A 22029-nucleotide genomic window follows, 5' to 3' on the forward strand; every position below is an offset into this window, starting at 1 on the left:
TGTCCTTTTTTAAATTCCGGATTATTTCAATATGAATCAATGAAGTTACAAATATTTGTGTGAAGTTAGAAGTTATACAGAAGTTAGAAAGTTTGTGTGAAAGTTTTACTTTGTACATACATGAAATACCTCATCATAACTTATACGATTTACGGCTTAGTTTATTTTTTCTTTTAAAGAATCCTTAGTTTTTTATTTATTTATTTTTATTAGAGAACATATAAACATCATTAAAAACAGGCATAAAGACAGAAACTCCAAATTTTTGAAGAAATAATAATAATAATTTGGCCACAAACGAGGTCCAGTCTGCGTTTTTCTTGCGCAGCTATTCAACAAACTGCAAATCAGCGCAGCACGGCGTGTATCGCGCGCGCTAGCTCTGCGTCACAGTAACGCATTCGTACAATTCAGAACACAACACGCCAACCCAGACACCCGGAAGATTCAAACGCGCTACCAGGACGTCAGAATGAATCGTTTTAAGACTTCCAAATATAAGAACACCACTCCGAAAATCCCCAAGAAAGATGTGAGTACATCTTCATTGTATATCAGATCCAGCAGAATGAGAGGGAAATAATGATGGGTCTCGTGATTTGGGCTGATTCGACTTATAAGGAGGGGTGCAGATGCGCTGGTGATGTCTTAACTTCCTTCATGCAAAATCTGAACATATTATTTCACAGGAATGATCGTGAGATGAAATAAACCTGAGTTATATGATGTTATCATGAAGTTGAAGTTGACACATTGTTGCAGTTTGATGTTGACTGACACAGTGTTACACTGATGCAGTTTTGCATATTGCACAATTACACCACATAACACCATGAAAGGTCCTGGACGAAGATAATAGACATATTGTTTATTAAATAATCGAAAGTTAACTGTACCGATTCCTTTTAAAATAATTATAGGCTTAACTTAAACAGTTGACTCTGTGGTGTTTTATGGAATGCTGCAAATCAAGATGGTATAATGTATTATTCATTCATTTATTTGTTTTATTTTGAGTACTTTGGTCCTGCAGACACCATATTTGTAGCAGAATAAATGTGACAGTTCCCTTGCAAAATCTCACAATGGCAATGCCTAAATGTCACAACTTGATTTCACAATCATTCTGTCATACTGTATAAGTTGTGTATTTTGTGTGTGAATTTGCATTGTGATCTGACAGCTGTAACTTTACATGTGCCAGGCAGACTCGAATGAACTGCAGTGATACAGTAAAATGAGTTGATTTCATTCTAGATGTGGACTGATAAGATATCTTGTTTTCTGGCGTCACATGTGTGAATGCTTTACATATCTGAGATTTAGATGATGTTATTTGTATATACAGTACATGGGGGAGACCTTCATAACTTGCACTACTCAGTGTACTACAAATCTTTTAGTATATAAACAGATATACTTATATTTACACAATGTTCACATTAAAGAAGATTTGATCATAACATTAAATTATGCAAATTAGCTCATATAGCACCTTACTCTTGGCATGTATTATACGTTCATCAAATACTTTTGCTTCAAATCCGCTTAAAGGGCATTTCACAAGACTTTTTAAAGATGTTAAATAAATCTTTGGTGTCCCCACAGTATGTATGTGAAGTTTTAGCTCAAAATACCATATAGGTAATTTATTATAACATGTTAAAATTGCCACTTTGTAGGTGTGAGCAAAAAATGTGCTATTTGTGGGTGTGTCCTTTAAAATGCAAATGGGCTGATCTCTGCACTAAATGGCAGTGCTGTGGTTTAAATAGTGCAGATTAAGGAGAGGTATTATCCCCTTCTGACATCACAAGGGGAGACAGATTTCAATTAGCTATTTCTTCACATGCTTGCAGAAAATGGTTTACCAAAACTAAGTTACTGGGTTGATCTTTTTGATATGTCCACTTTAAAGCCAAAAATTGCTTTTCATTTTGACACTTATATGTGTACTTCTCTCAGGTATTGTAAAGTGTTGTAAGTCGACTTGCTGGTTGACAGGAATGTAGAACTTGTTTCATTTTGGGTGATGGGACAACAAGCCAGAAACTTTATTTTACAATATTTGATGTTTCCCTAAAGTTGAGGTCCAAAATCTGTTGCTAGTGTGTTGGCTCGTCTGTTTGACTATCACAGCTACACAGTGCTATCTGAATCACATGACCGTAGTTTGCACTGTTAAAGATTGACAGCATCTGAAGAGCATGTGGCAGTGCTGAATGTGAGTTTTTGGTAAGATGTTTCGGCGGGTTATAATTTAATGATGGGTATCCGGTGTCCAGATGTAAATATCTGACTGATGGTGCAGTAAGGGTAAGGTGATATCTCCTGTCAGAACAGCAGTCTCGAGAGATAGAGAGAGAGAGAGAGAGAGAGAGAGAGAGAGAGAGAGAGAGAGAGAGAGAGAGAGAGAGAGAGAGAGAGAGAGAGAGAGAGAGAGCGAGAGAGAGAGAGAGAGAGAGCGAGAGCGAGAGAGAGAGATGCAGGATTAGACTGACTCACTGCTGCAGTGTTATCAGACAGAATCTGGTTGTTTGGGTATATTTTCAATGTGCTTTAAAAAAACTAGCAGCAAAGAACAACCACCATAACACAAGAAAAGCAAGTCCAATCGTTTATCGTGAATTTTGTGAAACACGACATGACAATGATTGCATCTTGATTTAAAGGGGGGGTTCAATGATATTTCAAGCATTCTGACTTATTAACACAGTTATAGAGTTGTTTCCTCATGCTAAACGTAGGCAAAGTGTCAAAAAAGCAGTTGGACATGTTACAGAGTATTTCTGTGCCGAATGCACTTCGCCAGGGTTCGTACAAGTTTCGGAAAGTTTTTTTCGATTACAGTTCCAACTGACGTTTCAGGGGTTTTCGATATCACTTCTTTATATGGGCTTCCCCCGGAAAACCCCGCCCACCCGTCAATCAGCAGGAGACGCTAGAGCTAGCAAACATCTTATCACGCGACAGCTTTGTTTAATTTCAAATCTCAACAATGGCACGAAAGAAGAAGTGTGTTTTTGGATGTAAGGAGAAGAAATCCAGCCTTATGAAAACAATGGATATAGTTTATTATCCGGGGTAGCAGCGGAGTTTTGCTTGTGTGTTTCCAAACCGGGTCATGAGTTGCATGCGGTAAGTAAGATTTCTGTCTTATGTTGGAAATAGGCGCGGCCATATTATATAAATGACATGAACATGTAGTGAATCATAAGTTAAAACAGTGTTGTATAGTGTTTCATGACTCGTACTCGCTCCTCCCGCGGTAGTAACTCCTCCTTCATTTTTTCGTACGTTATCGGAAAGAATCGGTAAAGCTAATCTTTCTTTTATAAATCTGATTAAACTTAAGACTCTTCGGAGATATAAAGGATGTCATACTACTCTATAGGTACTCCAGATTAACATCAGAAATGCAGAAACAGCATGTGTTATGTGAGCTTTAAATTAAACAACATAGCAAATACCAAATCTTGGTCTCAAGACTGGCCTCAAGACCATTTTTTGATGGTCTTGGTCTTGTCTCAGTCTTGACTGTCTTTGGTCTCTGTCTCGGTCTCGCCTTGGTCTCAGACTTAGTGGTCTTGGGATTTTATTTCAAGATCGGTCAAGACCACAACGGCGGGAATTACAATAAATTGTTGGTGCATTTTCTGATTTATGTGTTAAGGAGGACTTTTCACAAGAGTTTTGTAAAGTACTATTCGGACGGGATTAGTTTTACATGGGAGGTGGGGTAAAGCAATTATTATCAGAGCTTCTCAGTGATTTTAGTCCTGTCCGAATGCTCCATGTCAGTAATCTTTACGGACAATGTCAGTAAAGATTACGGCGACTTTTACCTTCCGTAAAAAGGTCTGGAGAAATTCCTTAGGTAATACTAATCCAGTATTCTACCAGCTGTAAATATACACGTAAATTGCGTCTTTTCCTGTTATTTTGCGGGTTTGTTTTAAATATAAAAGCCCTTAAAGAAGCATTTACGTGCGTTTTTGGCGGAAAAACAAGTCAGTGGCAAGTCAGTTCCTGAATAAGGGCTCAGTCACACCAAAAGCGTTTATGGCAGTTGCAGGCGCCTTTTTTGAATGATATTCTATGGGCAGGGCGCGTTTGCGCGCTGTTTATGCGCGCCGAGCGCCTTGCGGTTTTCTGCCGCCTGCCGCGCACGCGTTTTTGAAGGAGGGCTGAGAGCGGAAAGGCGCCTGACGTCATTCGCGTCTTCCGTTGTCCAATCGAATGAGGGGAGAGGCGGGCCTTACGTTGTGTTGAGGGAAGTTTACAGTTGCTTTGAAGAACCGGACTCCACTCGCTCACTCTCTCCTGCGTGTTTGTGCACCTCTCACCCTCAAACAAGGTCAGAGCAAGCGTCCTCTTTTTAAAGTTTCTGCTAATATGACAGTTAACAGCAAAAGAGCGCTCACGCTTCAATATTTGATTGACAAGACAGCTGACTCGGTGGTTGCTTAGCAATATGAAAAGCCGCGCTGCACTGCTCTTTTTAAAAAAAGGCAGTGCGTCGCGCCTTGCGTTTGCAAGCGTTTAAAGCGCTTTTGGTGTGACTGCGCCCTAACACGACACAAACTTTAAAAAAAAGTCAAATTTACTTCTCAGAGGCACGGACCTGTTTCGGAAACTGACGTTCTCCCCAAACTGAAATTAAACACACTGTTTTGCGTTTTCCTCGTCTGTGTCATGTTTTTGCACATGTGATATCAGGAAGCAAGGTAATGTGCACGCTGTGTAAACGAGTTACCCCTCCCACTTGTTTCTGAGATTTCTAGTCCCGTTCGAATTGACCATTAATATTACAGACGTCCTGTGATAAAATTACATTACGCCATCTACCCCTGTAAAACTAATCCTGTCTGAATAGAGCTTAAGATGTAAAATAAATCTTTGGTGTCCCCAGAGTGTGTATGTGAAGTTTTAGCTCAAAAATACCATACAGATAATTTATTATAGCATATTGTAGGTGTGAGCAAAAATGTGGCGTTTTTGGGTGTGTCCTTTAAAATGCAAATGAGCTGATCTCTGCACTAAGTGGCAGTGGCAGTGCCGAGGTTGTATAGTGCAGATTAAAGCCGCTCTATGCATTTTCGTCGTTTTTGTCAAACAGCGACCCATAGAGTCGCTGGAGAATACTTGCAACTGTCGTAATTTCCCTATATATCCCACTCTAGTACATCTCAGATAGTGACCAGGTAATGTTTCACAATTTCATACAAATATTAGGTTACTGCATAGTCTACTAAACTACAGATGATGGTAATAGGATAATAAGTAGTTTATTCCAAGTGTAGAGTGCATATAATAATAAAGTAACGCGTTTGCTGGCTTATAACGTTTTTACATGATTGCAGCTAAATCACAAGTAAACAGTCTATATTCTATGTCTACTGTATCATTTCATTTGTGTTCTTGTAAACATTACAAAATGCCATGACAAAGTTAATTGTGTACGTTGCATTATTTCATAACATTGGTCGTTGTAATGTCACTATACATTATTGCTATTTATACCACGGGTCTGTTGAATGCTGCATTCTGATTGGCTGAGAAATGTTCTATGGGTGTTGATTATTTTTCTGTAAACCGCACACCTAACTTTTCAACTGTCTTAAAAATAGGCACCAGAGCAATGTTTGTGGTAACCGTGGTATAAGCGGAATAATTGACTCCGGTCCTTTGAATTATTTAAAAATAATGCACACCTGCGGTGTAACGGCACTCCGCTTCGCGTCGTGCCGCATTACCACCTTGGTGTGCGTTATTTTCTTATGATTCAACGGCCCGTCGTCAATTATTCCTTACTTATCATTATAGTTTGCAAATTGTGCATGTTTACACTATTTACAGCCTCTAGGCTTATTTACGTCCTGATAATTATGTGAGATATTGACAACTGTTGTCATGATAATCGCATGACGTACTACAGGCAAGCGCAACAACATAGACCGCAAACAAGTTTACAAATAAGAGATTTACTTACTAGTCCATCAACAAGATCCCCAGATCAGCATCCCATCCAGTGCTGTCTATTAGCTCACGCCAACGAGTAAAAACCTGCCCGAGTGGGACTCTTGTCCGGTTCCTAACGTGGTCAAATTCTCTTTTCCTTTTCCTACTCTCTTCCGAACGCGCTTTCTTAACTTTTAAATCGTTAAGCCTCACGTCTCAAATTCGCACGTGCAGTTGTTGTTATAGGCTTGATCGACTTCATGCAGCGCTGCAAGAACCGACAGCCGGATGATGTCAAAGTGCCGTCTCTGATTATTCTCGCGGTACTTTGACATCATCCGACGGTCGGTTCTTGCAGCGCCACACGAAGTCGATCAAGCCTAACGTGTGTGATGTCGTTGCCATAAAAGCAAGTCGTGATTCTCGCGAGATTTGTCAGGGCGGTTCTCTCAAGCTTGCATTGCTGGTTTTGGTAGCGGCGTCCTCCCCGAGCTTCAACAGGAGGATGATTCGCCCTACTATGACTTTGTTTACCACCGAAATAACTTTGAAGCTGTTATATTAAGGTAAAATAACTGCATAGTGTGTCTTGAACATATTAATAGTGAAAAAACTTTTAGCTTTAAAAGTAATCATTGACTGATTTATCTGTCAACAAAATGAATTTAAAGGCACACAATATCCAACATGTAATTACATTCTTATTAATACACTTTCCTCTTTACTAACCTGATAGAGCTGTCACATCATTCTTATTCAGAATAAGTAAAGCGAGTAGTGGGTACTTTCTCTCTCTCTCTTTTTTTTCCTTTTGGACGATGTGTAAATGTATGTCTCCCTCTTCCTTTATTTAATTATTTATTTATTTATCTTTTATTTTTAACAAACCCTGGTGTAGTTTGTTGTGTCTGTTTGGTTATTGTTATGCAAAATTGGAAAATAATAAAAAATTAATCACAAAAAAAACCCATGTAATTACATTCATTTTTTTGATGGTCTTGTCTCGGTCTCAACTGTCTTTGGTCTCGGTCTTGTCTTGGTCTTTGCCCCTCAAAGTCTTGGTCTTGTCTTGGTCTCGTCACCCTCTGGTCTTGGTCTTGGTCTCAGTTTAGGTTGTCTTGACTAGTGATAGGCCAATATATAGCAGAGGCCGATATGTTGAACAATATTTGGATTTTTTATTATCGGCATTGACCAATAAATCTTTTCAATTGGCCAGTAAATTTCTTTATTACTTAAATTTGTGGTTTGTAATGAAAGACACTCGGTGTCACTTAATATAAAGCCAAAGTCTGACAGACAGTAAAATGACCAATCATTATTCATTTTTTAACATGATGTTATGATGTAAACGTAAACACATTTTCAAACAGTACCATGAGATGTCAGATCCCCATTAATTATGTATTGTAAATATGTTTTAAATAGGGTATATTTATAACACCAATTTTCTGTTTGTTTTTTATTTACTGTAATAACGTTTAGTTATATCTGCCTTATATTGGTATTGGTATCGGTATCGTCATCGGTCATAAAAACCCATATTGGTCAACCACTAGTCTTGACTACAATAGTGGTAAATGCATTCGAGCCTAATAGCAAGGGTACATGATGTACATACAGTATAAACTTTCTTTACTTCCATGTTTACAGCATGCTAGATTGTTATAATTCCTGAGGAAATTGTGAGTGCTGTGTGATGGGCAGTTATTTATGATGCTGGTGTGTTCTGTGTCTGAACTTGACTAAAATGCACTGAAGTTTTGAGTGATATAGTAATAGTGACTTGTGCTTTAGCAAATAGAAGTTGTGGTCCATATGTTGTCAGTCAAGAGCACATAAAGCTCTACTGCAGAATTAAATGCTAAATGGGATTTTTAAGAAGCTTGAAGCCGTTAACTTGATATTTTATTTATAGATTTTGCACTGGCTTGTTTCCTCGTGGCGTAGGAGTGACTGTGTATGTGTGAACTGAAACTATGTAATCCTGTTAAAATGACAGATGCACATGACAGAGTCTGCAGATGCACCACTTGTGCGTCTGAATCCATCCACATTTACTCCTCATTTATGCAGACACTTTTATCTATAGTGATTTAAGGAGCGATGTCAGTAGGCGGAGCTTCTGCTATAGACCACAGTTTGTAGTTCATAAAAATAACCACTTAAACAGTGCTGTCTTCGTGTCAGGACCAAAGCTGGAGCAAACGCTAGACCAGACCTCAATAGCTCAGGTTTCCACCAAATAAAACTGAATGCATTGCGTCACCAGGGTTATGTGCCACGTGTTATGTTGTATCACTTTGTGTTGTGTTATAAAGAGTGCCGCAGGGATGACATATTTTAAGACAAAACCCATAAGCGACTTAGCACTGTAGGTTCCATCAAAGTCAATGTTTTATTTTTTAATGGGGTTTTGGTTAAACTCCTTTAGTTAACACAAGCCCAAGATGTTTTCATTTATTATGACATTTTATAAAATACATTTTATTTATCAATAAATATCATAACTAAACCTTAGTGTATAAGGGTACTAACTAGGGATGCCACAATTCTCAATATATTATTGAACCGTTTGGTTCGACCTAGGGCTGGGGTAAACGATTATTTTTTACCGATTAATCTAACGATAATTTTTTTCGATGCATTGATTAATCTAACGATTCATTTTATCAGTCCGATTCGACTTCGATTCGATTCTCGATTATCTCCCTATTAATTAACTAATAGCAATTTATACGTGTTGATTTACATATCTGAATGTAAACATTTCAATATATGTTTATTGCTATTAAAATGTTATATATTTTGTCCAGCTGATTACTAACAATGTCTATAATGTTTTCAACTACTTGTGAACTATGAGAAAATTGCTGCCCTAAACAGTGACACACGGGGCAGTGCAGTCGCCTGTAAATGACGTTAATATCTACGTTACCCTTTGTTACCGCCTTTACTGACGTAAAAACCACATGACAACAGTAGCCGTTTCTCAATATGCGTTCTTGTCTGTACTTGTGTTCTTGTGGACTTGTGAAACGTCATCAGTCGCGGTCCAAGTACTGTTCCAAATCAAAGTTCGCATCAAGCCCAAGTTCACATAAAATCCCCGGATGTGTTCTTGATCCGCCCATTTTATCGAGGATGCATCAGAGGAGACTTGTGTGGACTTATGAGAGCGAAGTTTCCCAGAATGCATTTCGCGGCAGGAGTTCGTTCTTCCGAGTCTGAACTTGCAAGTGCGAACTAGGAAGGACACAAGTCCGAACTTGGCGTACTTGGTATTGAGAAATGGCTTGTGTCGTGGACAAAAGCGGAAGTAATAGCGTCTGCTTTTTTATGGTAAGTTTGTTCATCTTAATTCTGTGCTGTGTTAACAAACCATCGTATTAGACTAATACTGTAACATCTATGACTAACAATTGCGTTTTGAACATTACATTAAACCTTACATAAGGAAAAAAAAACGATGTCATCAAACACAAAATTTATAAAACTTGATTACTTTACCTCATGTGTAACATGAATTCTCGTTCCCGTCTGATTGATGGCCATCAGCGTTTGAGTTAAAGACTACAAATCCCATCAGTCCACGCTGCTTCAGAGCATCATTAATCTACGTCATTGTTATTGATTTGATCTGGCGCCCTCTAGCAGCGCGATTATACAAATTGCATCTTTAATTAAAAATTTTGTTTTAGAATATTTTATGTCATAAATTTTCTTTGGGGGGCCACCACAGGCACAAGGGGGACACATGTGGAACCTCTGTTTTACGACATAAAACACACCAGTTACAAATCAGTGTCATAAACCTTTGTTAAAACACAGAGCGCATTATTTCTTTTGCTATAATCCAAAAGTCTAAAGTGAAAATGAATGGGCTTTTTTCTGGCGTTGGATCCAGTGTCGCGCTTAGGGATGCTTAACGATTAATCGCGATTAATCGTTAGCAGAATAAAAGTTTTTGTTTACATCACATATGTGTGTAAACTGTGTATAATAAATATGTATATATATATAAATATGAACCCATTCATGTATAATTTTAAGAAAAAAAAGTATATTAATTATTTATATTGATATATAATATAAATTATACATAAATATACAAATGTATATACACATGTAAACATTTCTAAAGCATATACATGCATGTGTGTACATTTATTTATACAAAGTTATTATACACACTACACAGTTCACACAAATATATGATGTAAACAAAAACTTTTATTCTGCTAATGATTAATCGCGATTAATCGTTAAGCATCCCGACTCGCGCTAACTTCTGAGTTCGACTACAAAAATATGTCATCCCTGCGGCACTATTAATTGGGGCTGTGACGATTAATTGCGTTTCCCATTAAAAATTACTGTTTAAAATTGATTCTGAGTGGCAAGGCTCCAATTCTGTGTTACATGCACAGCTCGTGCGTGTACTACAGCGTTTCGATCAGTAGGAAGTCTTATCAACCTAAAATCATAATGAGTCGGAGTCGTTTATAAAGTGCATTTAAAAAAGCAACACATGTTAAAAAAAATAATTAAAAATAATCTTTATTATAATGAAAATACCAAAAACAAATTTAAGTAAAGCCATATAAATATTCATTTTCTGAAATAGTGTTTGGCACAAATAGAGTTTCTGCACGAGAGCGCCCTCCGGTTTTTGGATGTGCCGGCATTTCACCGTAATTCATTACAACTCATTCATTAAAGGTGCAGTGTGTAAATTTTAGCGGCATCTAGTGGTGAGGTTGCGAATTGCAACCAACGGCTCAACCCACTGCTCACCCTTCACTTTTGAAACGCATATGCTACAATAGCCGCCACCATAAAAACATGTCGTCATCGGAGACAAAAAAGTTTGTCCGTTCAGTTCTTCCGTAGAAACATGGTGTCACAAAATGGCGACTTCAACGTATGGGGACCTTCATGCATGTAGATAAAAACATCTCATTCTAAGGTAATAAAAACATAACTATTCATTATAAATAGGTCTTTATACACCTATGATAATGTAGTTTTGTATATTATATTGCATTTCTGTCAAAAGATCCCTCTAAAAATTACACACTGCACCTTTAAGAAAACACGCATTTGCACGATTAATCGTCCCAAAATTTTATTTTGCAACTTGCGTGTAATGAAGCAGGTACTTTAGGAAATTATGTGCTTTTTCATTCAAAACACAAAATAATTGCTTTGAACATTAATAAAATATCAGTTTATGTCCGATAAATTCTGTCATTTACTTCGCTTTTGTAAAAACATCTTAATAATAGCAACATAATAATAATAATAATAATATGGAATTTCTTTTGGCAACTTTTTTCAAACATATTTAGAGTTCAGCTTTAGCTGTTTCTGGACATTTTTTTTTTTAATGTTTACTTAAAGTTTCTTGGAAAGGTTTTACCATGTTTCGATGGTAAAATGCATTAGATGGCTGTGCTTTATTGATATATTGATATTATGCAACAATGTCAGGTGTTTGTGGCTTTTACTAAGTTAGTTGCTCAGTCATGTTCACCATCTGCGTGTTGTTTCTTGTTCACATTTGAAAAGGATTTGAAAGAGCTCAGCTGTGTGTCGCAGGAAGTTTTCTGCACTTCCTCCAGTTTGTGTCTTTCTGAAAGGCCTGTAGACTCTGTGTGTGTTTGTGTGCGTGCGTGTGTTCACTCAAGTAAGATGTGCTGACTTTCTGTTTCCTCTTTTGGTTTAGTTCAGGTCTTAATCGGTGCTGTGTTTTGCTCAACATCTCTTAGGACCTTTGGAGTGTTTTTTTCTTATGCACAGCTGTTTGTAAAGAGGAATCTCACTTCCTTCTCTGGACTTTTGATCTCAGTTTGACTGCCAATAATATCATTGTAACCTTTTAGTTTCGCCGACACCAACCTCATCTGAACCACAATTTTGTAACCTACATTTCAGTATTAGACTGAGAGTTAACCTCATTCAGCGTGTGCTACAGTACTGTGTGCAGGACAGGTATACAAAGCCATTGCAAGAGTTTAGTTTTATTGTAGTTTACATGTGTTCTTGTGTTACTGTGGCAGTCACAAACCTTAGTGCTCTGGGGTGATAGAGTTTACTTCATTGCTATTTTATGTAATGTGACCCTGGACCGGACCACATAACCAGTCTTAAGTCACACGGGTATATTTTGTATGGGAAAAATACATTGTATGGGTCAAAATTATTGTTTTTTTATTGTCTTTTATGGCAAAAATCATTCGGATATTAAGTAAAGATCATGTTTCCTACAGTAAATATATCAAAAATGTATTCAACGTCAATTATATGTATTGCTAAGGACTTAATTTGATCAACTTTAAAGGTGATTTATTTTCAACGTTTGAATTTTTTGCACCCTCAGATTCCAGATTTTTAAATAGTTGTATCTCGGCCAAATATTGTCCTATCCCAACAAACCATACATCAATGTGTTATTTATAAGGATGCATGAAAATTTACCCTCATCACTGGTTTTGTGGTCCAGGGTCACAGATAATATATAGTTGGGTGATTCTCACGAAAACTTGGTTTTAAACATGTCAAGCATGAAAATGTAAAAATTGCTTAAATTTACTTTTTTTCCCACCAGACATTGAAAAACAAAGTCTGGAGTAAATGGGAACATTAATTTAAAAACTTTTACTTATCATTTAACACTTTTTGTAACATAATTTAAAAAATTAGTCCTAAAAAATCTCATTACCGCAACAGTCAGAAAACATCAACACTGACATATTTTCAAAATGACATGACAAACCTGAAAGAACATAATTTGGAGATTCTGCACATGCATTTAAAATCAAAGTATTATGCTTCTATTAATTAAATTAACATTTAATAAGCATCTGTTGCGGTAATGATAATCAAAATGTCGTGAAGCATTCTGACAAGACAATATTTCAAATTAACTGTAAAAAAATGATCTTAACTGGTAGCCATCTTGAAGTAACTGGTCCATGTGCTTGGTCAGTCAAAATCAAACTTTATTAAAATTCTGTATGTGTGCTTAAACTGTTCTCAAAAAGTGTTGCAGAGGATGAGAACATCAGACATGGACACATCATTTTCCTAATTTTTCTTCATTATTATTATACATGAATATTCAGTAAATATTTTTTCTGTCATCTAAAGTAGTCTAGCAAAACATCCATTTTTTTTCCTTAATATTTTTGTGTTAATTTGGTTAAATTACAACATAACGCATGTTCAAACACAGCCGGACACATTGCGGTAATGAGAATTTCAGCAGAAAATGAGATAAAATTTACAATTATAAATTCTTATGTTGAAATCACACATTGTGCAAGGTAGAACACAGTATTGTGTTAATTCTGATGCTTTTTAATGTTACTATATTACACATTTTAAAGCTAAAATCATTAGTGCCGTGGTGTTTCAATGGTTTCATGAGAATCACCCAGTTGTAGGTTGTTTAGATTTTTGTAGGTCCATTTTTTTAGGTATTATCTGGTAAGAGTGAAAAAATGAAGCCATCTTGAGTTGTTTGGGCGCCAATAAATACCTGTAGATTTTCTATAGAGACTTAGATTTGTGTAGAGACACAATACGTTTCATGTGTTTACACTGTAAAAAAACTTTCACTGCCTTAAATTTTTTTGTTAAATCAACTCAGATTTACAAGTCATGTCAACAGAGATGAGTTGTCACAACTTATAAAATATAGTTGAGAAAAGTCAACTTAATTTTATAAGTTATAACAACTCACCTGTAGTTATAACAACTCATCTCTAGTCAAGATAAATAATAGTAAGTTGAATGACTTGTAAATCTGAGTTGATTTAACAAAAACATTTAAAGCAGCAAAGGTTTTTTTACAGTGTACTTTTGAAGACTTCCAACTTTACGAGTCATTATTTATTTTTATATTTTATAGAAACTTCTAACTGTCAAAAAAGTTGTTAATTCAAAGAAGAAATTTTTACAGTATGTTAGGGTGGTCTTTATTTTTCAACTTTTAAAAGTTCATGCTCTCAGCCCACCAATATGTTTGAATAAATAAATAAATTGATTTTTTTTCAATATTAAAGGAATATTCCATTTTCTTAAAAGAAAAATCCAGATAATTTACTCACCACCATGTCATCCAAAATGTTGATGTCTTTCTTTGTTCAGTCGAGAAGAAATCATGCCTTTTGAGGAAAACATTGCAGGATTTCCCTCATTCCAATGGACTTCAATAGAGCCCAACATCCAATACTCAACTCAACACTCAACAGCCTCCCTCAACGGAGCCTCAAAGGACCACAAACGATCCCAAACGAGGCACAAGGGTCTTATCTAGTGAAACGATTGTCATTTTTGACAAGAAAAATAAAAAAATATACACTTTTAAAGCACAACTTCTCATCTAGATCTCATCTAGATCATGATGCGTCAGCGTGACCCGACGCAATACGTCATGACGTCAAGAGGTCACAGAGGACGAACGCGAAACTCTGCCCCAGTGTTTACAAATGTGTTGAAAGAGGACCGCTCCGATGTTGTTGTATGTCAAGTCAACTGATACTTATTAATGTCTTTGTGTCAGTTTATTGTTTACAATGGTCCGCAAATTTGCGTTTTATATATGTAACACGTGACCTCCCTACGTCTCTACGCATTTACGTTAGGTCGCGCTGGACCAGACCTAAACGAAAAGTTGTGGTTTAAAGAGCATATTTTTAATTTTTCTTGTCAAAAATGACAATCTTTTTGCTCGATAAGACCCTTATGCATCGTTTGGGATCATTTATAGTCATTTGAAACTCTGTTGAAAAAAACTGTTAAGTGTTGAGTTAAGTATTAAATGTTGGGCTCTATTAAAGTCCATTAAAATGAGAAAAATCCTGCAATGTTTTCCTCAAAAAACATAATTTCTTCTCGACTGAACAAAGAAAGACATCAACATTTTGGATGACATGGTGGTGAGTAAATTATCTGGATTATTCTTTTTTAAGAAAATTTAATATTCCTTTAATTAATATTTAGAGGTTACTCAAGACCTTTGTGTCAAACTTCATTCACGTATTATGTGATACTTTGTGCTAGCATGTATAATTGTTTAATAAAATATACTTGTGGCAGCAATGGAGACTGAAATAACTGGAACAAAGTTACCCTGCAAGAAGCAAATTGTGTGTTGTGCGTTTTTAAATGGTACAGTTTTTGCAAAAATATGTGATTTTGGCAATATTCAAAGGCTTTGAGCAACCTCTAGATGAACATATATATATATATAGCAAAAGCAATAATTGCTTTTCATCAACTCATGAACCCTCCTGCAATTCCCTCACAAACCCCAGTTTGGAAAACCCTGATTTTCTAAACTTTTCATTTGTTTTATCTCTTATTAAGGAATTTTGCATCATATTTCTGGACCGTCTTAATTATCTTATCTTTTTTTCTTCCTGTCTTCATGTCCAGGGCTGGATTTCTAATGTAAAAGGTGGCAGCTTCACTTCTCAAGGGAACCACATCAAATCCAGCTGCAGTCTGGTGGCCTTCAACACAGATCAGGCTGGTAAGAGCACTTTTATTTAACATGCATTTAATAATCTGATCTGGGATCAGGATTCCTCAGTTTACACACTTTGGAAACCAGTTTCTCTCGGCCGGTAATTCTTGTAAACAGGGTTTTATCTGAAAATCTCATTCTGTCCTGGTTGGTATGTTTAGGTGGTGGAATTGTCGGCTTGTCCTCTGTGAATCCTGGATCTGATGGGAAATGGACCGTGACCCAGATTCCATGTCATGCTGGTAATACGTCCTGTCCTACTAACAATTACACACAATGCATGTGAAAAATACAACAAATGTATATTTCTTATGTCATATATATATTTGTACAGGTCATCTAACATGCTTGATTCTGTAATGTTATACTATAAGATTGTAAGCAAAGTTTGATACCTGCGGTAAATATAAAAGCTGCGACCCAGATGAATTTTTCCTAATTTTCTTTCTGATCTTCATGTCCCAGACCAGGTGACTGACCTGGACTTCTCTCCATTCGATGACCATCTGCTGGCAACCTGTTCGGCTGATGAGACCGTAAGTCCTGACTTCTTCTTTAACTCTGGATTTCCACTTTTAGTCTGATCTGAAGTCTGGTCCAAATTTTGTATTTATGATTTGTTACCAAAAAAATACTTTAATGGTATGTATGGGTTCACGTGTTTATTTTGAATTGGATTGCTTTATATTTGAAGTGTTAAGCACAGGAAGTTCAGTTCATAAGAATGTGCATCGCCTGGAGAAAGAGTCTTTGTGTGTTTATTCAGCACATCTGCTGCGGTGTTGTGCTGTTTCATCTGTTCACCCTAACACGAAATAAACACACACAGGGTTATTTATCTGGATGTGTGGTTTTATAAATTAAAATTTTAGTAGCTATAACCAACCACACAGATGCTGAGATACTTTGTTGGCAGATGGTTTGGACACCTGGGTGAATTTTTAACCTCAAATACAAAAAGTGACTGCACAGTGAAACACACACACACACACACACACACACACACACACACACACACACACACATGCACACGTGCACACACAACACACAACACACAAGATTACTAATGAATTCTGTCTGTGTAATACAAACTGCTGATTCCTTCATATTTGACTACAGCTGGGCTACACCTGACAGCTGATCCTGTGTGTATGTGGTGTGTGTGTGTGTACGTGCGATGTATTTGTGTGTGTGTGTGTTGCATGTGATGTGTCTGTGGCTGGTATGCGCTGTGTAGCATATTAAAGGGCATGTTGTGATGTGATATTATGTGTATATGTGTCTTGCTTTTGTGTGGATTGTGCGGTGCATGTGATGTGTGGATGTGGTGTGTGTGACGTGTGTTGCATGTTAAGATTGCATGTGGTGTGTGTGGAATGTGTGGTGTGTCTAGCTTGTATGAGGTGTGTTGTATGTTAGAGTGCATGTGATGCATTTGTGTTTATGTGATGTTTGCATGTTGTGTGTGGTGCACGCTTATATGTCACATATATGTGCTCTATGTGTGCATGTGTGTATTGAGTGTGGTGTATTTGTGTGGTGTGTGTAGCATGTGGTGTGTGTAGCTAGTATGAGCTGTGTTGCATGTTAGAGTGCATGTGATGTGTGTGTGAAGTTTGGTGTGTGTGTGTGTGTGTGTGTGTGTGTGTGTGTGTGGTGTGGTGCATGCATGTGTGTCGCATATACTGTATGTTGTGTATGTGTGTGATGAGTTTGGTGTATTTGTGTGGTGTGTAGCATGTGGTATGTGTAGCTTGTATGAGTTTTTTTTTGTAGCTTGTATGAGGTGTGTTGCATGTTAGAGTGCATGTGATGTGTGTATGTGAAGTTTGGTGTGTGCATGGTGTTTGTGTGTGTGGTGCATGCATGTCTGTTGCATTTGTGTGTATGTGATGTGTGCATGTTGTGTGTGGTGCATGCATGTGTGGTGTATTTGTGTGGTGTGTTGCATGTGGCTTGTATGAGGTGTGTTGCATGTTAGAGTGCATGTGATGTGTGTGGGTGAAGTTTGGTGTGTGCATGTTGTGTGTGTGTGTGTGTGGTGCATGCATGTGTGTTGCAGTTGTGTGTATGTGATGTGTGCATGTTGCGTGTGGTGCATGCATGTGTGTCGCATATATGTGGTGTATGTGTGTGATGAGTTTGGTGTATTTGTGTGCATGTGGTATGTGTAGCTTGTATGAGTTTTTTTTGTAGCTTGTATGAGGTGTGTTGCATGTTAGAGTGCATGTGTTGCGTGTGTGTGTGTGTGTGTGTGTGTGTGTGTGTGTGTGTGTGTGTGTGTGTCATATATGTGGTGCATGCATGTGTGGTGTGTGTGGCTTGTGTGTGTTGCATGTGAGAGTGTGTGTGTGTTTGTGTGTGTGTGTGTCAGTTGCTGAATCAGTGTAGAGAGGTTTAATGTTTAGTAGTCAGTTCACAAAACACACACAGAGTGGTAAGGGTGCAGTTGTCAAACATTTGCCATGGTAACCATAGTTTCTGCCAAAACACCATAGTTGAATTTATTGCCACTGTTCTGATATTTTGGTAATCTAAGTTTAGTCAACAACACCAACGACCTTCATTCATGCAAGCTTTATTATTTGTTATTACCAATAAATTATTAATGAATAATAAATGATGATTGACAAATAATTAATATTTTGTTTGTATATTGCCCTTAAATAAAATTGTTTCTGTTTTTAAAAAATGTAAATTAAATAAGAATGATCACCAAGTTTGAGACTGTGTGTTTGGGTAATATTGTGTGTTGAATAATGTAACGTTTCTTTATCCTCAGGTGAAGCTGTGGCGTGTGAGTGATCCGGGTCAGGATCAGCCCGGCGGTCCCGAGGTGACTCTGAGTCCTAAAGAAGGTCGACTGGAGATTCTTCTCTTTCATCCGGTGGCCTCAGATCTGCTCGCCGTGGCGTCTACAAAGGGAGTCCAGGTGTGGGACGTGAAGCGAGACTCCGCCCTTACAGGTACACACAGACATACAGGACACACCTTTTATTGTGTCCAAATACAAACAACCATCACTGGTCTGAGAACTTGAAATATTTTATTCGTTTTAAACATACGCCCTATTCAGATGGTGATTGTTTTACCATTTACAATCGCTTGAAATGAATGCTGTTAAATTGACTTCTCTAATGAAAAATCCAGCATAAGCTGGTCAAGCTGGTGGGTCCAAAACACAGCTAGATCAGCTTGCTACACCAGCTAAAACCAAGCTGGAGGACCAGCTAAAACCAGCTTATGATGGTCTTAGCCGGATTTTTCAGTAGGGTTTGCATCCCCAATTACACTTACTGCTATTATAGTTTTAGCAAATGTGATTTGGGTGGATGACACACACGCCCTGTATTCATGGGTTGTGTCGGCCACATAGGGAAACACATAACATCTGAACAGTGCTCTTCATAAGTGTCTGCGTCTCTGCTCTATGTTTAGTTTGTTTGGTCTATGTGTGATTTCTTTTATTTGTCTGTGTGATTTGCCGAGCCTCTGGTTTGTTACGGTCCTCTGAGGTGTAAAGTGAAGCGTCTGAGGTAAATGTTTCAGGAGATTTGACTCCTGTGGCCCACATGATGCTGTTGCTCTCTGATGCCCCCTGCTGGTGCTCAGTCAAACCACACATTTCACCATCATCACCATCATCCTCATGCCTGCCCTGCTTTACACATCTTTGTCTGTCTGTCTTTTGTATAAAGCAAAACCCGTATATTTGGACAATATGTGTTTATGGTCCTGTGATATATTTAATATCTGGGTCTTTTAACTCTTTCCCCGCCAGTGCTTTTAAAAAAGTTGCCAGTCAGCGCCAGCATTTTGATTTTTACTGAAGTTTAATGCCTTCCAGAAAATGTTCTTCTTTAAATATATAAACATAAAATATATCAAATGAAATATATCATTTGTTCTTTTTTATCTCCTCAAATATGGTTAGGTTTCTTTAAAAATACCAAATTTTGAGCAAAAACTGAGATAATTGCGTTTTTGTGAAGGACTTTTGATAGATATCAGATTCAGAGCGATGATTCAAAACATACACGGACTTTGAACTGTTTGACCTAAGGGGTTGCTTCCAGGTTTCAAGTTGGTTAACCTGGTCGATAAATGCAGAAACATGGTTTGCCGGAGTTAGTAAATTGTATTTATAAAGCACATTTAGCACACTTAATGTTTATCTAATGTTTATTTAATGTAAAATTATCTAATGTAAAATATTATGTCACCATTAAAAGGTGAGGATTCTTAGGGAAAAGGGTTGGGGGACGTGTTAAGCAGGACAATTGTTAATCGTTTATTGGGTATGTGTTACTGTTATGTGTTTGTTGTATAATGTGGGACGTATTGTAATGTTGTATATGAAACAGCTATCCCTGTGCTTTAGGACCCCCTTGAAAAAGAGATGGATCATCTCAAGGGGCTATTCTTAAATAAATAAATGAAAAAAAAGAAAAAAATTAAACACAGCAAAGCTGACCAAAGTGCTGAACAGAGTATATAAAAATAATAATGATAATAATAAACTGATATGTTTAGGAGCGGTAATTCTTCATGTGCCTCATGGTTTGATTCAAAGGGTCACTATTGAATGCATCTACACTGCAAAAAAATGACTTTCTTACTTAGTATTTTTGTCGTGGTTACAGTAAAAATATCTAGAAATTCTTAAATAAAGATGTATTTTCTTGATGAGCAAAATGACCTAGGAAAATAAGTCTAGTTTTTAGACGAAAAAATACTTAATTTAAGCAAATCTGTGCTTCAAACAAGCAAAAAAATCTGCCAATTGAATAACTTTTTTTTCTTGAATTAAGTGTTTATAAAAAAGTTATTTCAAGAAAAAAATTCTTATTCCATTGGCATATTTTTTTTAAGCATAAATTTACTTAAAGTTTCTATTTTTTGTCTATAATATAGACTTATTTTCCTAGGTCATTGTGCTCATCAAGAAAATACATCTTAATTTAAGAATTTTTAGATATTTTTTACTGAAAACAAGACAAAAATACTAAGTAAGAAAGTCATTTTTCAATGTAGTCCTCCAATTGTCTTGATGTAATAAGAGTACTTTATTTATTAAAACTGTAACCTACGGCAAATATATTTTTTATATTTAACTCATTCCCTGCCAGCCTTTTTTTTTAAAGTCGCCCGTTGATTTTCACAAAAGTTTCACATAATGCCTTCCAGGAAAATGATCTTCTATAAATAAATAAATAAATAAATATATAAACATACAATATATTTAAAATGGAAGAACAGACCCTCTGCTTTCAAACAAACAAACAAATTAACAAACAAAACGGAAAAAGTTTCACCCTATCTTCATTTGTTCTCTTTTTATCACCTTTCAAATATGGGTATTTCTCTTTAAAAATACAAAATTTTGAGCAAAAAGCTGAAATAATTGCATTTTTGTAAAGAAATTTAGATTGAAATCAGATTCAGTACGTACAAACATCAAAATATCAAAACATGCACAGAGTTTATAGAATTGTAGAATTAGCTGATGCTTCAGTTTTTTATACGTTTTTATAAATTGTGCCATCTAGTGGATGATAGCAGAATTTCAGATTACCGTAAAAACTCGTCAGGGAAGCATTATTTGCAGGGAAATGTTTTTTCTTAAAGGTGAAGCGGAGGATTTTCTCGAATTTTAGAAAAGAAACGCCTTCTCCACTTTTTAAAAATATGCAATTGCACAACACTCCTGATTGACAACTAGGAAGACCAATAGTCTTGATGATCCATCCGGAAAAAGAAAATCCTCAGCAGTACCTTAAATTGACGAGATTACTCCTCAATGGCGGGGAAAGAGTTAAAAGCATTTTTTCGATTATTAGTTTTATGCGTCAATCTAACAACTTTCACATCAGCACTGTGACGCATTGTAAAACGATGATATACCACAGCAGTAATCTTCTGTATGATATGAGCTTGTCACCCCACATACATGTTCGCTTTTCCCCAGCACCTTATGCTTCATGTGTGCTAGTTCCTCTTTATTTCACATTACATCACATGTGTTTCCTGTGTGAAAATGTTATGATTCTTCATCTAAAGCTTGTAATCTGATGATTTTGTATTTGTGTATCTGTGTCCAGTACTGGAACAGCACGCGGATCAGATTCAGGGTCTGTCCTGGAAGGAAGATGGTACGCTGTTGGCTTCATCATGCAAGGTAAATGAACAGTTTTATAAAATTCATGTCTTCTACGTACAAGTGTACTGTCAGTGGCAATCCTTAAAAATGCAAATAGGCGGCACAGTGGCTCCATGGGTAGCAGTGTTGCATCCCTACAGCAAAAAATGGTACTTTGGTTTTCTCCCACAGTTCAAAAACATGCATCTTATGTGAATTAGAGATATCAGAAATTGCCCTTCACCCGATGTGTGTAGATTAATTTACTTGTGTATAGATTAACTGGTTCTCATCATAAATCTATTACAAATTATAAACAAAGCATTCTAATAATGCGAGAACTTTGGTAGTGATTGATTTGTTGTAAACTCAGGGGTGTTGCCTAATATGCATA

At 36.8% G+C, this 22029-nt stretch overlaps 1 protein-coding gene across 1 annotated transcript in view; it reads left to right on the forward strand.

Moving 5' to 3' along the window:
• The first annotated feature begins 375 nt into the window (after positions 1–375).
• The window catches only part of LOC129436654 (coronin-7), a 213836-nt gene continuing 192182 nt past the window's right edge, over positions 376–22029 (forward strand). Inside the window, exons 1-6 of the mRNA XM_055194898.2 lie at positions 376–532; positions 15406–15502; positions 15658–15738; positions 15962–16032; positions 18279–18462; positions 21598–21674. Of these exons, the coding sequence (XP_055050873.2) occupies positions 473–532; positions 15406–15502; positions 15658–15738; positions 15962–16032; positions 18279–18462; positions 21598–21674 (570 nt within the window). The 5' untranslated portion in view covers positions 376–472. The remainder of the gene's footprint in view (positions 533–15405; positions 15503–15657; positions 15739–15961; positions 16033–18278; positions 18463–21597; positions 21675–22029) is intronic.

Source organism: Misgurnus anguillicaudatus, chromosome 19, assembly GCF_027580225.2.
Source record: "Misgurnus anguillicaudatus chromosome 19, ASM2758022v2, whole genome shotgun sequence".
NCBI classification, from domain to species: domain Eukaryota; kingdom Metazoa; phylum Chordata; class Actinopteri; order Cypriniformes; family Cobitidae; genus Misgurnus; species Misgurnus anguillicaudatus.